General features: G+C 33.9%; 1 protein-coding gene across 1 annotated transcript in view; it reads right to left on the bottom strand.

Annotated features, from left to right (window-relative positions):
- Nucleotides 1-24,686, bottom strand: part of LOC127730828 (cyclin-dependent kinase 9-like) — a 43,421-nt gene that overhangs the window by 2,160 nt on the left and 16,575 nt on the right. The window contains exon 3 of the mRNA XM_052239432.1: nt 20,409-20,499. Coding sequence (XP_052095392.1) covers nt 20,409-20,499 — 91 coding nt within the window. The remainder of the gene's footprint in view (nt 1-20,408; nt 20,500-24,686) is intronic.

The raw sequence follows: 24,686 nt of genomic DNA, 5'->3' as shown, positions 1-24,686 counted from the left end.
ATATAATATGAGCTGCGTCGGATAGAAATCGACCTTATGTAAATGAATATCAATACATATGTTAATTTAAAAAGGATTGAAAAAAATCTCTATGCAAAGTCTGTAAATGTCTGAAAATTGAGGCAATATAAGAACCCCACAAAACAGACCAACATTCCTCTTTTATTTCGTATTTGAATGTTCCAAAAATCAAACAAAGTATTAGCAATGTACATGTATACGTGCACTTGCATAAGGTCGATTTCTATCCGGCGCAGCTCATATGATAAATGCATTTTACTCTTTTTTTTAGCAATGGAGGCCATGAAGCTTGATTGGCTGGAATATCCAAAAGTGCAAACACTGAAATGTCTTGCTTGCTTAACTTATGATTGAATTTACTTTGAAAGTCTGTTATATGAAGGTCTTACAACAAGTATTACATAAACTTAACATTATCAATGATCCATGTAAATGATGTCAAGGTCAGATGAACCCTATCAGACAGACATGTACACCTTGCAATCATACCATACACCAATAAAATGCTCCGCAGGGCGCAGCTTGATACGACCGCAGAGGTCGAACCCTGAACAGTTGGGGCAAGTATGGATACAATATTCAAGCTTGATACAGCTTTGCATTTGGATTGTGATTAAATATTTGACACAGCATAGGTTTCTGACACAGAATGAATGTGGTCTAAGAACTTAAAAATTTTAAATTGGACATTCACCTATTATGTTCCAATATCCAAAATCTAAATACATGGTTAGATTCAGCATATCAAAGAACCCCAAGAATTCAATTTTTGATGAAATCAAACAAAGTATAATTTTGGACCCTTTTGACCTCAATGTGGACAAAGTTGATAACGGGGCCCAAAAATCAAAAATCTAAATACATGGTTAGATTCAGCATATCAAAGAAACCCCATATATTCAATTTTTGTTGAAATCAAACAAAGTTTAATTTTGGACCCCGATTTGGACCAACTTGAAAACTGGGCCCATAATCAAAAATCTAAATACATGTTTAGATTCAGCATATCAAAGAACCCTAAGAATTCAATTTTTGTTAAAATCAAACTAAGTTTAATTTTGGACCCTTTGGACATTAATGTAGACCAATTTGAAAACGGAACCAAAAATTAAGAATCTAAATACACGGTTAGATTCAGCATATCAAAGAACCCCAATAATTCAATTTTTGATGAAATCAAACAAAGTTTAATTTTGGACCCTTTGGACCTCAATGTGGACCAATTTAAAAACGGGGCCCAAAATCCAAAAACTAAATACACGGTTAGATTCAGCATATTAAAGAACCCCAAAAATTCAAGAATAAAACCCCATTGAAATTGGTCAAGAAATAAGCAATTTATACGAAGTATCTTCTTTTGCACAATACTGTGCAATTAAATATTTCTTGCTATTGTGCAATACTGTACAATTGACAATTTCTTGCTATTGCGCAATATTGTGCTATTTGATATTTCTTGCTATTGCGTAATACTGTGCAATTGAAGATTTCTTGCTATTGCGCAATACTGTGCAATTGAAGATTTCTTGCTATTGTGCAATACTGTGCAATTGAAAATTTCTTGCTATTACACAATACTTATTATATAATAATTTACACATCCTGTTTGGTGTGTATCTCATACCATATCATTATTATTTGCTTTTAAATATAAATCAGAAATAACCAACTTAAAATAGAAAATTTTAAAAGTAAAAAAAAAGGAAAAAAAGAAAAAAAGGAAAAAAAAAAAAATCCCCCCCCCCAATTTTTTGAACCCCCTTATGATTCATCACCCCCAAACTTAATCCCAGCCTTCCCTTTGTGGTATGGTACCTTGCAGTACAATTTCAGAGAGATCCATACACTTGAACACAAGTTATTGTCTGGAAACTAGGAAAATGTGTTTTTTGGCCCCTTTTTGGCCCCAAATTCCTAAACGTTTAGGGCAATTACCCCCAAACTCAAACCCAGCTTTCCCTTTGTGATATGGAACCTTGTAGTACAATTTCAGAAAGATCCATACACTTACACACAAGTTATTGTCCTGAAACTAGAAAAATGCTTGTTTTTTGCCCCTTTTTGGCCCCTAATTCCTAAAATATTGAGGCAATTACCCCCATCATCAATCCCAGCATTCCCTTTGTGGTATGGTACGTTGCAGTACAATTTCAGAGAGATCCATACACTTGAACACAAGTTATTGTCTGGAAACTAGAAAAATGCTTATTTTTTGCCCCTTTTTGGCCCCCAATTCCTAAACGTTTCGGCAATTGCCCCCAAACTCAATTCCAGCTTTCCCTTTGTGATATGGAACCTTGTAGTACAATTTCAGAAAGATCCATACACTTACACACAAGTTATTGTCATGAAACTAGAATAAAATGCTTCGCTGGGCGCAGCTTGATACGACCGCAGAGGTCGAACCCTGAACAGTTGGGGCAAGTATGGACACAACATTCAAGCTTGATACAGCTCTGAATTTGGATTGTGATTAAATATTTGACACAGCATAGGTTTCTGACACAGAAAGAATGTGGTCTAAGAACTTCAATTTTTTTAATTTACCTATTATGGTCCAATGTCCAAAATCAAAATACATGGTTAGATTCAGCATATCAAATTTAAAGAACCCCATATATTCAATTTTTGTTGAAATCAAACAAAGTTTAATTTTGGACACCAACTTGGACAAACTTGAAAACTGGTCCCATAATCAAAAATCTAAACACATGTTTAGATTCAGCATATCAAAGTACCCCAAGAATTCAATTTTTGTTAAAATCAAACTAAGTTTAATTTTGGACCCTTTTGACCTCAATATGAACCAATTTGATAGCGGGTCCACAAATAAAAAATCTAAATACATGGTTAGATTCAGCATATCAAAGAACCCCAAGAATTCAATTTTTGATGAAATCAAACAAAGTTTAATTTTGGACCCTTTTGACCTCAATATGAACCAATTTGATAGCAGGCCCACAAAATAAAAAATCTAAATACATGGTAAGATTCAGCATATCAAAGAACCCCATATATTCAATTTTTGTTGAAATCAAACAAAGTTTAATTTTGGACCCCAATTTGGACCAACTTGAAAACTGGGCCAAAAATCTAAAATCTAAATACATGTTTAGATTCAGCATATCAAAGAACCCCATATATTCAATTTTTGTTGAAATCAAACAAAGTTTAATTTTGGACCCCAACTTGGACCAACTTGAAAACTGGTCCCATAATCAAAAATCTAAACACATGTTTAGATTCAGCATATCAAAGAACCCAAAAATTCAATTTTTGTTAAAATCAAACTAAGTTTAATTTTGGACCCTTTGGACCTTAATGTACACCAATTTAAATAAAATGCTTCGCTGGGCGCAGCTTGATACGACCGCAGAGGTCGAACCCTGAACAGTTGGGTCAAGTATGGACACAACATTCAAGCTTGATACAGCTCTGAATTTGGATTGTGATTAAATATTTGACACAGCATAGGTTTCTGACACAGAAAGAATGTGGTCTAAGAACTTCAATTTTTTTAATTTACCTATTATGGTCCAATGTCCAAAATCAAAATACATGGTTAGATTCAGCATATCAAAGAACCCCATATATTCAATTTTTGTTGAAATCAAACAAAGTTTAATTTTGGACCCCAACTTGGACAAACTTGAAAACTGGTCCCATAATCAAAAATCTAAACACATGTTTAGATTCAGCATATCAAAGTACCCCAAGAATTCAATTTTTGTTAAAATCAAACTAAGTTTAATTTTGGACCCTTTGGACCTTAATGTAGACCAATTTAAAAAACGGGACCCAAAATTAAAAATCTAAAAACACGGTTAGATTTGGCATATCAAAGAACCCCAATAATTCAATTTTTGATGAAATCAAACAAAGTTTAATTTTGGACCCTTTTGACCTCAATATGAACCAATTTGATAGCAGGCCCACAAAATAAAAAATCTAAATACATGGTAAGATTCAGCATATCAAAGAACCCCATATATTCAATTTTTGTTGAAATCAAACAAAGTTTAATTTTGGACCCCAATTTGGACCAACTTGAAAACTGGGCCAAAAATCTAAAATCTAAATACATGTTTAGATTCAGCATATCAAAGAACCCCATATATTCAATTTTTGTTGAAATCAAACAAAGTTTAATTTTGGACCCCAACTTGGACCAACTTGAAAACTGGTCCCACAATCAAAAATCTAAACACATGTTTAGATTCAGCATATCAAAGAACCCAAAAATTCAATTTTTATTAAAATCAAACTAAGTTTAATTTTGGACCCTTTGGACCTTAATGTAGACCAATTTAAAAAACGGGACCCAAAATTAAAAATCTAAAAACACGGTTAGATTTGGCATATCAAAGAACCCCAATAATTCAATTTTTGATGAAATCAAACAAAGTTTAATTTTGGACCCTTTTGACCTCAATATGAACCAATTTGATAGCGGGTCCACAAATAAAAAATCTAAATACATGGTTAGATTCAGCATATCAAAGAACCCCAAGAATTCAATTTTTGATGAAATCAAACAAAGTTTAATTTTGGACCCTTTTGACCTCAATGTGGACAAAGTTGATAACGGGGCCCAAAAATCAAAAATCTAAATACATGGTTAGATTCAGCATATCAAAGAACCCCATATATTCAATTTTTGTTGAAATCAAACAAAGTTTAATTTTGGACCCCGATTTGGACCAACTTGAAAACTGGGCCCATAATCAAAAATCTAAATACATGTTTAGATTCAGCATATCAAAGTACCCTAAAAATTCAATTTTTGTTAAAATCAAACTAAGTTTAATTTTGGACCCTTTTGACCTTAATGTAGACCAATTTGAAAACGGAACCAAAAATTAAGAATCTAAATACACGGTTAGATTCGGCATATCAAAGAACCCCAATAATTCAATTTTTGATGAAATCAAACAAAGTTTAATTTTGGACCCTTTGGACCTCAATGTGGACCAATTTAAAAACGGGGCCCAAAATCCAAAACCTTAATACACGGTTAGATTCAGCATATTAAAGAACCCCAAGAATTCAAGAATAAAACCCCATTGAAATTGATCAAGAAATAAGCAATTTATACGAAGTATCTTCTTTTGCACAATACTGTGCAATTGAATATTTCTTGCTATTGTGCAATACTGTACAATTGACAATTTCTTGCTATTGCGCAATATTGTGCTATTGGATATTTCTTGCTATTGCGCAATACTGTGCAATTGAAGATTTCTTGCTATTGCGCAATACTGTGCAATTGAAGATTTCTTGCAATTGTGCAATACTGTGCAATTGAAAATTTCTTGCTATTGCACAATACTTATTATATAATAATTAACACATCCTGTTTGTAGTGTATCTCCTACCATATCATTATTATTTGCTTTTAAATATTAATCAGAAATAACCAACTTAAAATGGAAAATTTTAAAAGGAAAAAAAAAGGAAAAAAAGAAAAAAAAAAATCCCCCCCCCCCCAAATTTTTTGAACCCCCTTATGATTCATCACCCCCAAACTCAATCCCAGCCTTCCCTTTGTGGTATGGTACCTTGCAGTACAATTTCAGAGAGATCCATACACTTGAACACAAGTTATAGTCTGGAAACTAGAAAAATGCTTATTTTTGGCCCCTTTTTGGCCCCCAATTCCTAAACGTTTCGGACAATTACCCCCAAACTCAATTCCAGCTTTCCCTTTGTGATATGGAACCTTGTAGTACAATTTCAGAAATATCCAAACACTTACACACAAGTTATTGTCATGAAACTAGAAAAATGCTTGTTTTTTGCCCCTTTTTTGGCCCCTAATTCCTAAAATTTTGAGGCAATTACCCCCAAAATCAATTACAGCCTTCCCTTTGTGATATGGAACCTTGTGGTACAATGTCAGAGAGATCCATACACTTACACACAAGTTATTGTCTGGAAGTTACAAAAATGCTTATATTTGGCCCCTTTTTGGCCCCTAATTCCTTAGCTGTTGGTACCACAACCCCCAAAATCAATCCCCACCTTCCTTTCGTGGTATTGAACCTTATGGTAAAATTTCATGGAGATCCATTCACTTAAACTAAAGTTAGAGTGCGAAAACCAATGTGTCTTCGGACGACGCCAGACGACGACGACGACGACAACGACGACGACGACGACGACGCCAACGTCATACCAATATACGACCAAAAAATTTTCAATTTTTGCGGTCGTATAAAAACGGGACCCAAAATTAAAAATCTAAATACACGGTTAGATTTGGCATATCAAAGAACCCCAATAATTCAATTTTTGATGAAATCAAACAAAGTTTAATTTTGGACCCTTTTGACCTCAATATGAACCAATTTGATAGCGGGTCCACAAATAAAAAATCTAAATACATGGTTAGATTCAGCATATCAAAGAACCCCAAGAATTCAATTTTTGATGAAATCAAACAAAGTTTAATTTTGGACCCTTTTGACCTCAATGTGGACAAAGTTGATAACGGGGCCCAAAAATCAAAAATCTAAATACATGGTTAGATTTAGCATATCAAAGAACCCCATATATTCAATTTTTGTTGAAATCAAACAAAGTTTAATTTTGGACCCCGATTTGGACCAACTTGAAAACTGGGCCCATAATTAAAAATCTAAATACATGTTTAGATTCAGCATATCAAAGTACCCTAAAAATTCAATTTTTGTTAAAATCAAACTAAGTTTAATTTTGGACCCTTTTGACCTTAATGTAGACCAATTTGAAAACGGAACCAAAAATTAAGAATCTAAATACACGGTTAGATTCGGCATATCAAAGAACCCCAATAATTCAATTTTTGATGAAATCAAACAAAGTTTAATTTTGGACCCTTTGGACCTCAATGTGGACCAATTTAAAAACGGGGCCCAAAATCCAAAAACTTAATACACGGTTAGATTCAGCATATTAAAGAACCCCAAGAATTCAAGAATAAAACCCCATTGAAATTGATCAAGAAATAAGCAATTTATACGAAGTATCTTCTTTTGCACAATACTGTGCAATTGAATATTTCTTGCTATTGTGCAATACTGTACAATTGACAATTTCTTGCTATTGCGCAATATTGTGCTATTGGATATTTCTTGCTATTGCGCAATACTGTGCAATTGAAGATTTCTTGCTATTGCGCAATACTGTGCAATTGAAGATTTCTTGCAATTGTGCAATACTGTGCAATTGAAAATTTCTTGCTATTGCACAATACTTATTATATAATAATTTACACATCCTGTTTGGTGTGTATCTCCTACCATATCATTATTATTTGCTTTTAAATATTAATCAGAAATAACCAACTTAAAATGGAAAATTTTAAAAGAAAAAGAAAAGGAAAAAAAGAAAAAAAAAGAAAAAAAAAAATCCCCCCCCCAAATTTTTTGAACCCCCTTATGATTCATCACCCCCAAACTCAATCCCAGCCTTCCCTTTGTGGTATGGTACCTTGCAGTACAATTTCAGAGAGATCCATACACTTGAACACAAGTTATTGTCTGGAAACTAGAAAAATGCTTATTTTTGGCCCCTTTTTGGCCCCTTTTTGGCCCCCAATTCCTAAACGTTTCGGACAATTACCCCCAAACTCAATTCCAGCTTTCCCTTTGTGATATGGAACCTTGTAGTACAATTTCAGAAATATCCAAACACTTACACACAAGTTATTGTCATGAAACTAGAAAAATGCTTGTTTTTTGCCCCTTTTTTGGCCCCTAATTCCTAAAATTTTGAGGCAATTACCCCCAAAATCAATTACAGCCTTCCCTTTGTGATATGGAACCTTGTGGTACAATGTCAGAGAGATCCATACACTTACACACAAGTTATTGTCTGGAAGTTACAAAAATGCTTATATTTGGCCCCTTTTTGGCCCCTAATTCCTTAACTGTTGGTACCATAACCCCCAAAATCAATCCCCACCTTCCTTTCGTGGTATTGAACCTTATGGTAAAATTTCATGGAGATCCATTCACTTAAACTAAAGTTAGAGTGCGAAAACCAATGTGTCTTCGGACGACGCCGGACGACGCCGGACGACGACGACGACGACGACGCCGCCAACGTCATACCAATATACGACCAAAAAATTTTCAATTTTTGCGGTCGTATAAAAATGCTTGTTTTTTGCCCCTTTTTTGGCCCCTAATTCCTAAAATTTTGAGGCAATTACCCCCAAAATCAATCCCAGCATTCCTTTTGTGATATGGAACCTTGTGGTACAATGTCAGAGAGATCCATACACTAACACACAAGTTATGTCTGGAACTTATAAAAATGCTTATTTTTGGCCCCTTTTTGGCCCCTAATTCCTTTACTGTTGGTACCATAACCCCCAAAATCAATCCCAACCTTCCTTTTGTGGTATTGAACCTTGTGGTAAAATTTCATAGAGATCCATTCACTTAAACTAAAGTTAGAGTGCGAAAACCAATGTGTCTTCGGACGACGCTGGACGACGACAACGACGACGCCAACGTCATACCAATATACGACCACAAAAATTTTTTTGCAGTCGTATAAAAATGCTTATTTTTGGCCCCTTTTTGGCCCCCAATTCCTAAACGTTTCGGGCAATTACCCCCAAACTTAATTCCAGCTTTCCCTTTGTGATATGGAACCTTGTAGTACAATTTCAGAAATATCCAAACACTTACACACAAGATATTGTCATGAAACTAGAAAAATGCTTGTTTTTTGCCCCTTTTTTGGCCCCTAATTCCTAAAATTTTGAGGCAATTACCCACCAAAATCAATTACAGCCTTCCCTTTGTGATATGGAACCTTGTGGTACAATGTCAGAGAGATCCATACACTTACACACAAGTTATTGTCTGGAAGTTACAAAAATGCTTATTTTTGGCCCCTTTTTGGCACCTAATTCCTTAACTGTTGGTACCATAACCCCCAAAATCAATCCCTACCTTTCTTTCGTGGTATTGAACCTTATGGTAAAATTTTATGGAGATCCATTCACTTAAACTAAAGTTAGAGTGCGAAAACCAATGTGTCTTCGGACGACGCCGGACGACGACGACGCCAACGTCATACCAATATACGACCAAAAAATTTTTAATTTTTGCGGTCGTATAAAAAGAGTTAGTTTATTGCCTTTTTTATCTCAGAAACAATCTCAATTGCGAAAATTGAACCTTTGACTGAGAACCATAACAAAATGCTTCGCTGAGCGCAGCCTGATACGACCGCAGAGGTCGAACCCTGAACAGTTGGGTCAAATTTGGACACAATATTCAAGGTTGATACCGTCTGAATTTGGATTGTGATCAAATTTTTGACATAATATAGGTTTCTGACACAAAATAAATGTGGTCAAAGATCTTACAAATCTATTGCGCAATACTGTGCAATTTAAGATTTCTTCTTGAAACTTTTGCAAAAATTCGAAATTTGAAAAATTTTGAAAAAATATTGAATCCCCTAAAAAAATCCCCCCCAACTTTTTGAAACCCCCCTTGGAGCAATAACCCCAAAACTCAATCCAAGCATTTCCTTTGTAGTATGGAACCTTGTAGTACAATATCAGAGAGATCCATACACTTAAACACAAGTTATTGTCTGGAAACTAAAAAAATGCTTGTTTTTGGCCCTTTTTCGGCCCCTAATTTCTACATGTTTTGGCCCTTAATTCCTAAAGTGTTGGCCCCATAACCCCTAAAATGAATCCCAACCTTCTACTTGTGGTATTAAACAATGTGGTACAATTTCAGAGCAATCAAAATACTTATACACAAGTTATTATCCTGAAACTAGAAAAATGCTGGTTTTGGGCCCCTTTTAGGCCCCTAAATTCTTAACGGTTGGGACCATCATCCCCAAAATCAATCCCAACCTTCCTTTTGTGGTATTGAACCTTCTTAAAAAATTTCATAGAGATCCATTCACTTAAACTAACGTTATTGTCCAGAAACCAATGTGTCTTCGGACGACGACAACAACAACATCATACCATTATACGATCCCAAAAATTTTTTTGCTGTCGTATAAAAATGAGGTCATGGTCAGATGTGCACTGCCAGACAACATCAACACCATGCAATCATTCCATACAAATATAGTTGATCTATTGCTTAAATATCTGAGAAATAGACATAACCATAAAATCTTAACACAGAGTGATGAACCAAACAAATAAGGTCAAGGTCAGATGAAACCTGCCAAACAGACATGTACATCTTACAATCATTCCATACACCAAATATAGTGGCTCATAGTTTAAACTATCTTAGAACTAAACCAAACAACAAAAACTTAATAATGACCAATGAACCATGAAAATGAGATCAAGTTCAAATGAAACTGGCCAGTCGGACATGTATACCTTACAATTATTTCATACACCAAATATAGTTGACCTATTACTTATAGTATCTGACTTGATCATGAAAACTTAACATTGATCACTGATCTATGGAATGAGGTTGAAGACAGGTAAACCCTAACTGATGGACATTTAGACCTTGCAAGGATCCCATATACCAAATATACTTATTCTATTACTCATAATAAGGGATATTTCACATGACAAAACAAGAGTGCACACGCTGAAATGTCTAGCCTACTACCGTATAGCGGGTTATTTTCGCGGGGTGTAAATTTTTCGCGGATAGAACAAAATCGCCAAAATAAATTCCGCCAATTTAAAAGTGCACATGTAATGGTATTGATAAAAGATTTGAATCTGCCAAAATAATAACCGCCAAAATATTTTGTATACCTTATTCAATGAAAATCGTGAAATTTTACACCTGCGAAAATAACCCGCTATACGGTATACTGACCATTGATTTTATGTTGATAGTCCTAAATATAAAGTTTTATTACAAGTATCACATTAACATTTATAGTTGACCTATTGCTTATAGTATCTAAGAAACAAAGTTAACAATGAAAGCTGAACATTGACCAATGAACCATGAAAATGAATTGAAGGTCAGATGATACCTGCCAGACAGACATATACCCATTACAATCATTCCATACCCCAAATATAGTTGACCTAATGCATACAGTATTAGGAAAACAGACAAAAAAACAATAAAATGCTCTGCTGGGCGCAGCTTGATACGAGCGCAGAGGTCAACCCTGAACAGTTGGGGCAAGTATGGTAACAACATTCAAGCTTGATACAGCTCTGAATTTGGATTGTGATTAAATATTTGACACAGCATAGGTTTCTGACACAGAATGAATGTGGTCTAAGGACTTAAAAAATTTTAATTTACCTATTATGGTCCAATATCCAAAATCTAAATACATGGTTAGATTCAGCATATCAAAAGAACCCCAATAATTCAATTTTTGATGAAATCAAACAAAGTTTAATTTTGGACCCTTTTGACCTCAATATGAACCAATTTGATAGCGGGGCCCACAAATAAAAAATCTAAATACATGGTTAGATTCAGCATATCAAAGAACCCCATATATTCAATTTTTGTTGAAATCAAACAAAAGTTTAATTTTGGACCCCAATTTGGACCAACTTGAAAATTGGGCCCAAAATCAAAAATCTAAATACATGTTTAGATTCAGTATATCAAAGAACCCCATATATTCAATTTTTGTTAAAATCAAACTAAGTTTAATTTTGGACCCTTTGGACCTTAATGTACGGTAGACCAATTTGAAAACTGGACCCAAAATTAAAAATCTAAATACACGGTCAGATTCGGCATAACAAATAAATAAATGTGGTCAAAGATTTTACAAATCTAATGCACCATACTGTGCAATTAAAGATTACTTCTTGAAATTTTTCAATATTTGAAATTTGAAAAAAAAAAATATTTGAAGAATAATTCTTTTTAATTTCTGAAATCTGAAATAAGAAAAAAATGACTCCCCACAATTTCTTTTTACCCCCCCCCCCCCCCCTTTTTACCCCAAAAAATTCTTTCCCTCAAGATATGGTCATAATCTCAATTCAAATTAAATTTCCAATGGAGTTTGCAACTATAATTACCCATTTAAATTTACGATAGTGCTAACTTAATCTATTTTATAATAGAATTTAAAATATGGTGCCAAATCTTTCATATGGATTTTTTTGTAAAAAAAAAAGATGCAACATTTGCAGATATTTTTACTGGTCTTCCTTTATAAATATGCATTTCTTTAAACATAATTTAAAAGCAGTGTAAGGGAAGTAATCAAAACGTTGTATTTCGATTACCTCCCTTTCACTGTTTTAAATTGTCTTAATTGTTCATTAACCATTACTTTATACATAATTTAAAAGCAGTGTAAGGGAGGTAATTCAAATGATGTATTTGATTTATCTCCCTTACACTGCTTTAAATTATGTTTTGTACTATAGTATTTGACCATTAACCAGGAAAACCTTGTTTTTCCCTCCTTTTTTGCCCCCAATTCCTAAACGGTTTGAGCCATAACCCCCCCAAAGCAAATCCTAACCATCCCTTTGTGGTATGGAAACTTGTGGTATAATTTCAGAGAGATCCATACACCGTTCCACAAGTTATTGTCTGGAAACTAAAAAATGCTTATTTTTGGCCCCTAATTCCTTAACTGTACCATAACCCCCAAAATCAATCCCAACCTTCCTTTTGTGACAATTAACTTTATTGTAAAATTTCATAGAGATCCATTCACTTATACTAAAGTTATAGTGTGAAAAAACCAATCTGTCTTCGGACGACGACGCCGCTGACGCCAACGCCGCTGACGCCAACGTCATACCAATATACGACCGCAAAAATTTTTGCGGCCATATAAAAACTTAACATTGAGCATTGGACCATGAAAATGAGCTCAAGGTCAAATAAAACCTGCCGGACTGACATGTACATCGTAAAATATTTCCATACACCAAATATAGTTGACCTAATGCATACAGTATTAGAAAAAAAAGACCAAAACACAAAAACTTAACTTTTACCACTGAACCATAAAAATGAGGTCAAGGTCAGATGACACCTGTCGGTTGGACATGTACACCTTACAATCATTACATACATCAAATATAGTAGACCTATTGCTTATATTATCTGAGATATGGACTTGACCACGAAAACTTAACCTTGTTCACTGATCCATGAAATGAGGTTGAGGTCAAGTGAAAACTGTCTGACAAGCACGAGGACCTTGCAAGCTACACACATACCAAATATAGTTATCCTACTACTCATAATAAGAGAGAAATAAACATTACAAAATCGTAACTTTTTTTTGAAGTAGTCACTGAACCATGAAAATGAGGTCAAGGACAATGGGCATATGAAAGACTGAAACTTCATATCATAAGGCATCTAAAAACAAAGAATGATGCATCCAGGTCTTCTACCTTCTGAAATATTAAGCTTTATAGAAGTTAGTTAATGCCACCGCAGCCACCGGATCACTATACCTATAACTAACTTTCTGTGAGAGAAGTCGCAGGCTTGACAAAAACTAATAAACTGCTTTGCCGAGCACAGCTGGATACAACAGCAGAGGTCCAACCCTGAACAGTTAGGGCAAAAATGGACACAATATTCAAGCTTGATACAGGTCTGAATTTGGATTGTAATTAAATATTTGACACATTATTGGTTTCTGACACAGAATAAATGTACTCAAAAAACTTGAAATTGGTTATATGATTTGAATTTATATTCAATTGAAGATTTGCTGTTGTGCAATACACTGTGCTGTTGCGCAATACTTAGTAAATCTGTTTTCAGACTATATACAAAGAATTAGCAAAATAAATTGAGAACCCCAATTTTTCTTTGGAACATTGACAATTTCTCAACCCCCCCCCAATAAAACCCCTTTATTCCAAAAAAAAAAAATATTTGAAGAAATTTTCTTTTTGTAAAATGTGGTACAATTTAAGAGATATCCAAACACTTAAACACAAGTTATTGTCTGAAAACTAGAACAAGAGGCTGTCAGGGAGACAGCAAACCGGATTTTCCTGCAGAGGTCGAACCCTGAACAGTTGAGCAAGTATGGACACAACATTTAAACTTAAAACAGCTCTGAATTTGGATTGTGATTGAATATTTGATACAGCATAGGTTTGTGACACAAAATAAATGTGGTCAAAGAACTGAAAAATTTGAAATTGGACATTTACCTATTATGGTCCAATATCCAAAATCTATATATATATTGCATTGCTAGAATCAGCATATCAAGGAACCACAATAATTCAATTTTTTATGAAATACTTCTTAGTTAAACCATTTCTGTTCAAAGGGAAATAACTTTATTTCCATGAACCAATAATGTAAATCTAAAATTAGATATGATTTAACTATAGTTCTCTAAAATAAGTTATGATGTAATTAGATATGATGTTATATTTATTTTCAAATTATAATCTAATATAATTTATAGTTTTCAAATAAATCTGTCACTACAATTATAATTGGGTGACTGACAATTACCAGATGGTGTGTTATCTTGATAAAAGGTGAAAATCATTTAGTGTAATCATAGATATAATAGCCATAGATAAAGTACTCAGAATTTGTCACACTGAGCCCCATGTAGTTTCCTTTGAAATATCAAAAGCAGGGCACTGCGCGTAGTGGCCTAAGATGTAGATGATATTTGTCGACATCCTCCCTATAGACTAATTACTTATCATAATTATATTTAAATTATCGGGCACTCGTCTTATCAACCGATAATTAATATGCGTTACCTGTCTCAAGTAATAATATGCCATGACGCGGAAGCAATATAAAGCGTCTGGTTGTAAAAGCTGTTCGGATTGTAATTTATTTGGAGAAAATCGGTCAACAAATGAAAAGGTTATGCTGTTGTTGAAATAATAAAATAGAAAAATCATGGAAAATGGACTTAACAGGCATGTGAAATTAAATTGTCATAGCACTTGCATCGGTTGCACTCGGAAAATAAGACCTGTATGATTGACAAGAGGAGACATATCGTTTACTGATGGTATACGTGGTTAAGAGGTCGAACCTGGTCGAATTTTTCTATGGCGAGTTAAAGACATTTCATTTTTATCGAGATTCTAAATAGTGTAATCATATTTTATGCCAGAAAGAAGAAATTATTATTTTTTAGAAAAGAAAAAAGATTTTTACAAGTGTTCACTTTCTGTCGTAACACGAAGTTTTAGAAAATAAAGAGAAAAAAAGGAATACATTATAAACTTATTAAACGCCGTTTGGTGAAGAAATCCTATTTAGTGGACACACTGAATACATTAAATAATTGGGAAATAGCACAATCATGTCTCTGAATTTGTTTCTTCTATATTCCTTTCCGTTTACCATTTTTGTGCTTGTTTTCCTATTAAATAGATGGTGGTATAATCTGATTGTCGATTTCATTTTTGAAGTAAACAATATATAGATTAAGCGTTATAATGGCTATGATAAAATGAAAATATAGGAGTTTTGTCCTGTGTCATTCATGGTTTTTTCCTCTTCCTTCTTTCCTTCTTATAATTGTGTTAGAGGTGTGATTCGTACTATAATTACAGCTATATATCCCTTCCGGCGTGGGACGTTTGCGCTTTTACATAAGACGTTTGTGTTTTTTTAAATGGACATTTGCGCTTTTTATATAGGACATTTGCGCTTTTACAATATTTACTTCTCATGACTTCCCTCCTAGTTTATCCGAGCTTTGGACCTGGCAGAGTTAAAAAAAAAAGTCGTTTTTTTATTATGGTTAAAAGTCATTACGTAGCACATTCGTGTGTTTAAAAGTCTCCCGATTCACAATTTATTAGATATCGATCGACGGCAATTGCCAATGAAGGCTAATTAACACCAAGCATGACATGTATATAATAAGAGGGTGATAAAATTTCGGCAAATATCATCTGCTTTTGATGTGGGTCCAGTACTTTATCTATTGCTATTATATCTATGGTGTAATCAAATTTCATACATATATATATATATATATAGTTAATAGTTCCCAATATTTTTTCTTTAATTTGTAACAAACTAATAAAGATCTGCAACTAATCTATGAAATTCAACAACTTTATCTACACAATGTAATGTAATGAAATATATCCTTTAATACAAATAGATTATTATCTAATGAATTTACAAATCTGGAACAGGATCAAGTAAAAATTATAATTAACACACACTCAGACAATTAGTTTATACAGAATAACAAACAAACCTACCACAAAATTGTTCAAACGTTTTACCAAAGAAAATTAAAATAAATCCAAAATGTCATTTATCATTAATACAATGCCTTTTAAAAATCTTTTTAAAAATGAGTTATTTCCCTTCGTACAGAAATGGATTAATTCATCAAAAATTGAATTCTTGGAAAAGGGCTATAGCTGACTAATGAGAAAAGCTAAAATCATGAAAATTGAACTCAACCTTCATTTAGTCACAGGAAACAACATATCTAAATTTGAAAAAATTTCTTCAAAGCGTTTTCATGTAAATGAACGGACACTGTTTGGCAGCCGCCCGCCCGCCTGCCATACATCACCAAATCAATAACCGATTTTTACTTCGAACATCCGATTAAAAATGCTTGTTTTATACCCTTTTTGGCCCCTAATTCCTGAACAGTTTGGGCAATTGTTGTATAAAAACTTAACATTGACCAATGAACAATATATGAAAATGAGGTCAAGGTCAGATGATACATGCCAGACAGACATGTACACCTTACAATCATTCCATACACCAAATATAGTTGACCTATTGCTTATATAGTACTTGATAAAACAGACCAAAACACAATAAAATGCTCCGCAGGCCACAGCTTGATACGACCGCAGAGGTCGAACCCTGAACAGTTGGGGCAAGTATGGACACAACATTCAAGCTTGATACAGCTCTGAATTTGGATTGTGATTAAATATTTGACACAGCATAGGTTTCTGACACAGAATGAATGTGGTCTAAGAACTTAAAAATTTTAAATTGGACATTCACCTATTATGGTCCAATATCCAAAATCTAAATACATGGTTAGATTCAGCATATCAAAGAACCCCAAGAATTCAGTTTTTGATGAAATCAAACAAAGTTTAATTTTGGACCCTTTTGACCTTAATGTGGACAAAGTTGATAATGGGGCCCAAAAATCAAAAATCTAAATACATGGTTAGATTCAGCATATCAAAGAACCCCATATATTCAATTTTTGTTGAAATCAAACAGAGTTTAATTTTGGACCCCGATTTGGACCAACTTGAAAACTGGGCCCATAATCAAAAATCTAAATACATGTTTAGATTCAGCATATCAAAGAACCCTAACAATTCAATTTTTGTATGGACACAGCATTCAAGCTTGATACGGCTCTGAATTTGGATTGTGATTAAATATTTGACACAGCATAGGTTTCTGACACAGAATGAATGTGCACGGTGGTCTAAAAACTTAAAAATTTTAAATTGGACATTCACCTATTATGGTCCAATATCCAAAATCTAAATACATGGTTAGATTCAGCATATCAAAGAACCCCAAGAATTCAATTTTTGATGAAATCAAACAAAGTTTAATTTTGGACCCTTTTGACCTCAATGTGGACAAAGTTGATAATGGGGCCCAAAAATCAAAAATCTAAATACATGGTTAGATTCAGCATATCAAAGAACCCCATATATTCAATTTTTGTTGAAATCAAACAAAGTTTAATTTTGGACCCCGATTTGGACCAACTTGAAAACTGGGCCCATAATCAAAAATCTAAATACATGTTTAGATTCAGCATATCAAAGAACCCTAAGAATTCAATTTTTGTTAAAATCAAACTAAGTTTAATTTTGGACCCTTTGGACCTTAATGTAGACCAATTTGAAAACGGAACCAAAAATTAAGAATCTAAATACACGATTAGATTCGGCATATCAAAGAACCCCAATAATTCAATTTTTGATGAAATCAAACAAAGTTTAATTTTGGACCCTTTGGACCTCAATGTGGACCAATTTAAAAACGGGGCCCAAAATCCAAAAACTTAATACATGGTTAGATTCAGCATATTAAAGAACCCCAAGAATTCAAGAATAAAACCCCATTGAAATTGGTCAAGAAATAACCAATTTATACGAAGTATCTCCTTTTGCACAATTCTGTGCAATTGAATATTTCTTGCTATTGCGCAATACTTTACAATTGACAACTTCTTGCTATTGCGTAATATTGTGCTATTGGATATTTCTTGCTATTGCACAATACTGTGCAATTGAAGATTTCTTGCTATTGCGCAATACTGTGCAATTGAAGATTTCTTGCTATTGTGCAATACTGTGCAATTGAAAATTTCTTGCTATTGCACAATACTTATTATATAATAATTTACACATCCTGTTTGGTGTGTATCTCCTACCATATCATTATTATTTGCTTTTAAATATAAATCAGAAATAACCAACTTAAAATGGAAAATTTAAAAAAAAAAAAAAAGGAAAAACAAAAAATCCCCCCCCCCCCAAATTTTTGAACTTCCTTATGATTCATCACCCCCAAACTCATTCTCAGCCTTCCCTTTGTGGTATGGTACCTTGCAGTACAATTTCAGAGAGATCCATACACTTGAACACAAGTTATTGTCTGGAAACTAGAAAAATGTGTTTTTTTGCCCCTTTTTTGTCCCTAATTCCTAAAATATTGAGGCAATTACCCCCATCATCAATCCAAGCCTTCTCTTTGTGGTATGGTACCTTGCAGTACAATTTCAGAGAGATCCATACACTTGAACACAAGTTATTGTCTGGAAACTAGAAAAATGCTTATTTTTGGCCCCTTTTTGGCCCACAATTCCTAAACATATTGAGGCAATTACCCCCATCATCAATCCAAGCCTTCTCTTTGTGGTATGGTACCTTGCAGTACAATTTCAGAGAGATCCATACACTTGAACACAAGTTATTGTCTGGAAACTAGAAAAATGCTTATTTTTGGCCCCTTTTTGGCCCACAATTCCTAAACATTTCGGGCAATTACCCCCAAACTCAATCCCAGCTTTCCCTTTGTGATATGGAACCTTGTAGTACAATTTCAGAAATATCCAAACACTCACACACAAGTTATTGTCATGAAACTAGAAAAATGCTTGTTTTTTGCCCCTTTTTTGGCCCCTAATTCCTAAAATTTTGAGGCAATTACCCCCAAATTCAATCCCAGCATTCCCTTTGTGATATGGAACCTTGTGGTACAATGTCAGAGAGATCCACACACTTACACACAAGTTATTGTCTGGAAGTTACAAAAATGCTTATTTTTGGCCCCTTTTTGGCCCCCAATTCCTTAACTGTTGGTACCATAACCCCCAAAATCAATCCCAACCTTCCTTTTGTGGTATTGAACCTTATGGTAAAATTTCATAGAGATCCATTCACTTAAACTAAAGTTATAGTGTGAAAACTAATGTGTCTTCGGACGACGACGACAACGGCGACAAAGACGCCAACGTCATACCAATATACATGATATACGACAGCAAAATTTTTGCGGTCGTATCAAAACTTAACATTGACCAATGAACCATGAAAAAAAGGTCAAGGTCAAATGAAACCTGCCTGACTGACATGTACCTCTTACAATCATTCCATATTTCATATATAGTTGACCTACTGCTTATAGTATCTGAGAAATGGACCTAATATATAACTTTAACCTTGATCACTGATCCATGAAATGAGGTCAAGGTAAGGTGAATCCTGTACGATGGATATGTAGACGTTGCAAGGAACCCATATGCCAATTATAGTTATCCTATTACTTATAATAGATGAGAAATTCATGTGACAAAAAAACTATAATTTTTTTTTCAATCAGTGGCTGAACCATGAAAATGAGGTCAAGGATAATGGACATATGACAGACAAAAACTTCGTAATATAAGGTATCTGCATAAAAGGTATGAAGCATCCAGGTCTTCTAACTTCTGAAATATCTAGCTTTATTCAAATAGTGTATGTAGGTTGCTGCTGCGGATAGTAATCCCTATGTCTCAAATACTGCGACGAAAATGAAACAAACTGCATTTTCATCATTTTGTGTAAAAAACTTTAACTACAGACTAATGACCAAAATGTATATGACAGAAACATGATGAAATGTATAGTAGTATCACTATGTCTCCCTTACACAACAGGCGAGACAAAAAAACTATTAATATTGGTTGTGACAGAGAATAAGATAGAGAGTCTTAAATCAATATATTCTTAGTTGATTTTTCAACACAAACATTTTTAAGAAACACAGCCATTCAAAAAATATTGTTACATACTATGTATGAAACTGGAAATAAGCATCCATAAATCAATAACTTTATAAATTCTGTTAGATTTCAGGTATACAGCAACCTCAATGAATTGTTATAGTTTGTTTTTGTGATTTACGATACCTTTATAATTTACAAACCTTTTGTTCTACATATCTCTATCAAATCAACAACATTATTATGTCGAAGCAGCTGAAGGATTTTGATTTCTCTCAGAGCAGTTATTGGGAACTGAAAAAAATAAAATAAATGTGGAAAGTGTCCACATGTGGACACAGATGATGCCCCCGCTTGCATATCATATAGTTATAAAGGGACATAACTGAAGAACGGTAAAAATGACGCTACCCAAATTTGAACTTGATCTGAGTTTTATGGTAATAAGCATTGTGTGTAAGTTTCATAACATTTGGTTGAGGCAAACTTAAGTAAGAGAACGGAAACTAAAAATTTTGCAATTTTTCCATTTATAAAGGGGCATAACTCTAGAACGGTTAAGGTGACGCCACCAAAATTCATACTTGATCTGTGTTTTGTGGTAATAATCTTTGTGTATAAGTTTCATAACATTTGGTTGAGGCAAACTCAAGTTACAGAACGGAAACCAATTATGGGACGTACGTACAGACGGACAAGGGTAAAACTTAATGCCCCCACCCCTATGGCGGGGGCATAATAAAAAGTGTGGAAAACTGATTTGCCGGACTGACGGATGGACAGACGGAAGGAGCGCAAACCTAAAGTCCCCTTCAACTTAGTCGGTAGGGGACTAATAAACAAATAAATTTTATTGCAGAAAATGCTAAGGTAGAGTTATGCAATTTTATTAATATTTCAATCAAACCACTGATAATTGTAACTTAAGTTAACCTAGATTATTAACTTATTTCAGATGAGTATGACAAGTAATAGACCCTTCTTGCATTTTCTTATACACATTTTAATTTCTGTTTTTCCTTAGAAAAGAATGTATCTTATTAATCCTTAATCATCCATTTTTAACACATAATTTACAGAAAAATTTATTTGAAGTAGTGTAGATCAAAAGTAATTATATGTATAATATTGAGGTCAAGAATTATGTATTGATGAGATGTATAATATATTGTCTGTTGAATTATGTAATACAATAAATAATGTGGTCAAATAAGATTGGCATTATGCTATAGTGGAGGTGATTCCAATTGATACAAGGTGTAATTCATACTAGTATTGTATCAGTACTCTTACTTGCCTTAGGAAAGAATTGGAATAATACTATTTAAATAAACCAAGATATGGTAATAATCTCATTTCAAATTTCCAATTGAGTTTGCAACCATAATTACCCATTTAAATTTACCATAGTGCTAACTTAATCTATTTTATAATAGAATTCAAAATATGGTGTCAAATCTTTCATATGAATTTTTTGGTAAAAAAAAAAAGATGCAACATTTGCAGATATTTTTACTGGTCTTCCTTTATAAATATGCATTTCTTTAAACATAATTTAAAAGCAGTGTAAGGGAGGTAATCAAAACGTTGTATTTGGATTACCTCCCTTACACTGCTTTTAAATTGTCTTAATTGTTCATTAATCATTACTTTATACATAATTTAAAAGCAGTGTAAGGGAGGTAATTCAAATGATGTATTTGAATTACCTCCCTTACACTGCTCTAAATTATGTTTTGTACTAAAGTATTTGTCCATTAACCAGGAAAACCTTGTTTTTCCCCCTTTTTTCGCCCCTAATTCCTAAACAGTTTGAGCCATAACCCCCCAAAGCAAATACTAACCATCCCTTTGTGGTATGGAAACTTGTGGTATAATTTCAGAGAGATCCATACACTGTTCTTGTTATTGTTATTGTCTGGAAACTAGAAAAATGCTTATTTTTGGCCCCTAATTCCTTAACTGTTGGTACCATAACCCCCAAAATCAATCCCAATCTTCCTTTTGTGGAATTGAACCTTATGGTAAAATTTCATAGAGATCCATTCACTTAAACTAAAGTTATTTTGCAAAAACCAATGTGTCTTCGGACGAGGACGAGGACGCCAACGTTATACCAATATACGACCGCAAAAAATTTCTGCCGTCGTATAAAAAAAAAATTGACAGCTAATCACCTAAAGACAATACATTTCTTTATAATTTTCAAGCAGTGTAAGGGAGGTAATTTGACAATATGTGTTTGAATCACCTCCCTTACACTGCTTTAAAACTATGTTTGGTACTTAAGTAATTGTCCATTAACCTGAAAACCCTTGTTTTCCCCCTTTTTTGCGACTAATTCCTAAACAGTTTGAGCCATAACCCCCCAAAGCAAATTCTTACCATTCCTTTGTGATATGGTAACTTGTGGTATAATTTCAGAGAGATCCATACACCATTTCACAAGTTATTGTCTGGAAACTAGAAAAATGATAAGCTGGACCCCATTTTGGCCCCTTATTCCTGAACTGTTAGGACCATAACCCCCACAGTCAATCCCAACCTGCCTTTTGTGGTCATAAACCTTATGGTAAAATTTCATAGAAATCCATACACTTAAACAAAAGTTATTGTCTGGAAACCAATGTGTCTTCGGACAACGACGATGACGTGATACCAATATACAACCGCAAATTTTTTTTTTTGCCGTGGTATAAACTAGAGGCTCTAAAGAGCCTGTGTCGCTCACCTTGGTCTATGTGCATATCAAACAAAGGACACAGATGGATTCATGACAAAATTGTGTTTCGGTGATGGTGATGTGTTTGTAGATCATACTTTACTGAACATTCTTGCTCTTTACTATTATCTTTATCTATAATGAACTTGGCCCAGTAGTTACAGTGGAAAATATTATGTAAAAATTTACAAAAATTTACAAAATTTATGAAAATTGTAAAAAATTGACTATAAAGGGCAATAACTCCTTAAGGGGACAATTGACAATTTTGATCATGTTGACTTATTTGTAGATCTTACTTTGCTGTACATTATTGTCTTTTACAGTTTATCTCTATCTATAATAATATTCAAGATAATAACCAAAAGCTGCAAAATTTTCTTAAAATGACCAATTCAGGGGCAGCAACCCAACAACGTGTTGCCTGATTGGTCTGAAAATTTCAGGGCAGATAGATCTTGACCTAATGAACAATTTTATCCTCGTCAGATTTGCTCTAAATGCTTTGGTTTCAGAGATATGAGCCAAAAACTGCATTTTACCCTATGTACTATTTTTTAGCCATGTCGGCCATCTTGGTTCGCGGGCGGGGTCATCGGACACAATTTTTAAACTAGATACCCCAATGATGATTGTGGCCAAGTTTGGTTTAATTTGGCCAAGTAGTTTCAGAGGAGAAGATTTCTGTAAAAGATTACAAAAATTTACGAAAAATGGTTAAATATTGACTATAAAGGGCAATAACTCCTTAAGGGGTCAACTGACCATTTTAGTCACTGTGACTTATTTATAGATCTTACTTTGCTGAACATTATTGCTGTGTACAGTTTATCTCTATCTATAATAATATTCAAGATAAAAACCAAAAACGGCAAAACTTCCTTAAAATTACCAATTCAGGGGCAGCAACCCAACAACGGGTTGTCAGATTCATCTGAAAATTTCAGGGCAGATAGAAATTGACCTGATAAACAATTTAACTTATGTCAGATTTGCTCTAAATGCTTTGGTTTCAGAGATATAAGCCAAAATCTACATTTTAGCCCTATCTTCTATTTTTAGCCATGGCGGCCATCTTGGTTGGTTGGCCAGGTCACCGGACACATTTTTTAAACTAGATACCCCAATGATGATTGTGGCCAAATTTGGTTAAATTTGGCAAAGTAGTTTCAGAGGAGAAGATTTTTGTAAAAGATTACAAAAATTTATGAAAAATGGTTAAAAATTGACTATAAAGGGCAATAACTCCTTAAGGGGTCAACTGACCATTTTGGTCATTTGTCTTATTTGTAGATCTTACTTTGCTGAACATTATTGCTGTTTACAGTTTATCTCTATCTATAATAATATTCAAGATAATAACCAAAAACGGCAAAATTTCCTTAAAATTACCAATTCAGGGGCAGCAACCCAACAACGGTTTGTCCGATTCATCTGAAAATTTCAGGGCAGATAGATCTTGACCTGATAAACAATTTTACCCCATGTCAGATTTGCTCTAAATGCTTTGGTTTCAGAGATATAAGCCAAAATCTACATTTTACCCCTATGTTCTATTTTTAGCCATGGCGGCCATCTTGGTAGGTTGGCGGGGTCATCGGACACATTTTTTAAACTAGATACTTGAATGATGATTGTGTTTAAGTTTGGGTGCATTTGGCCCAGTAGTTTCAGAGGAGAAGATTTTTGTAAAAGTTTACGGACGACGGACGACGGACGCAAAGTGATGAGAAAAGCTCACTTGACCTTTCAGGTCAGG

Source organism: Mytilus californianus, unplaced genomic scaffold (assembly GCF_021869535.1).
Source record: "Mytilus californianus isolate M0D057914Y unplaced genomic scaffold, xbMytCali1.0.p SCAF_2, whole genome shotgun sequence".
NCBI classification, from domain to species: domain Eukaryota; kingdom Metazoa; phylum Mollusca; class Bivalvia; order Mytilida; family Mytilidae; genus Mytilus; species Mytilus californianus.
This window is presented reverse-complemented; position numbering and strand designations above follow the sequence as displayed.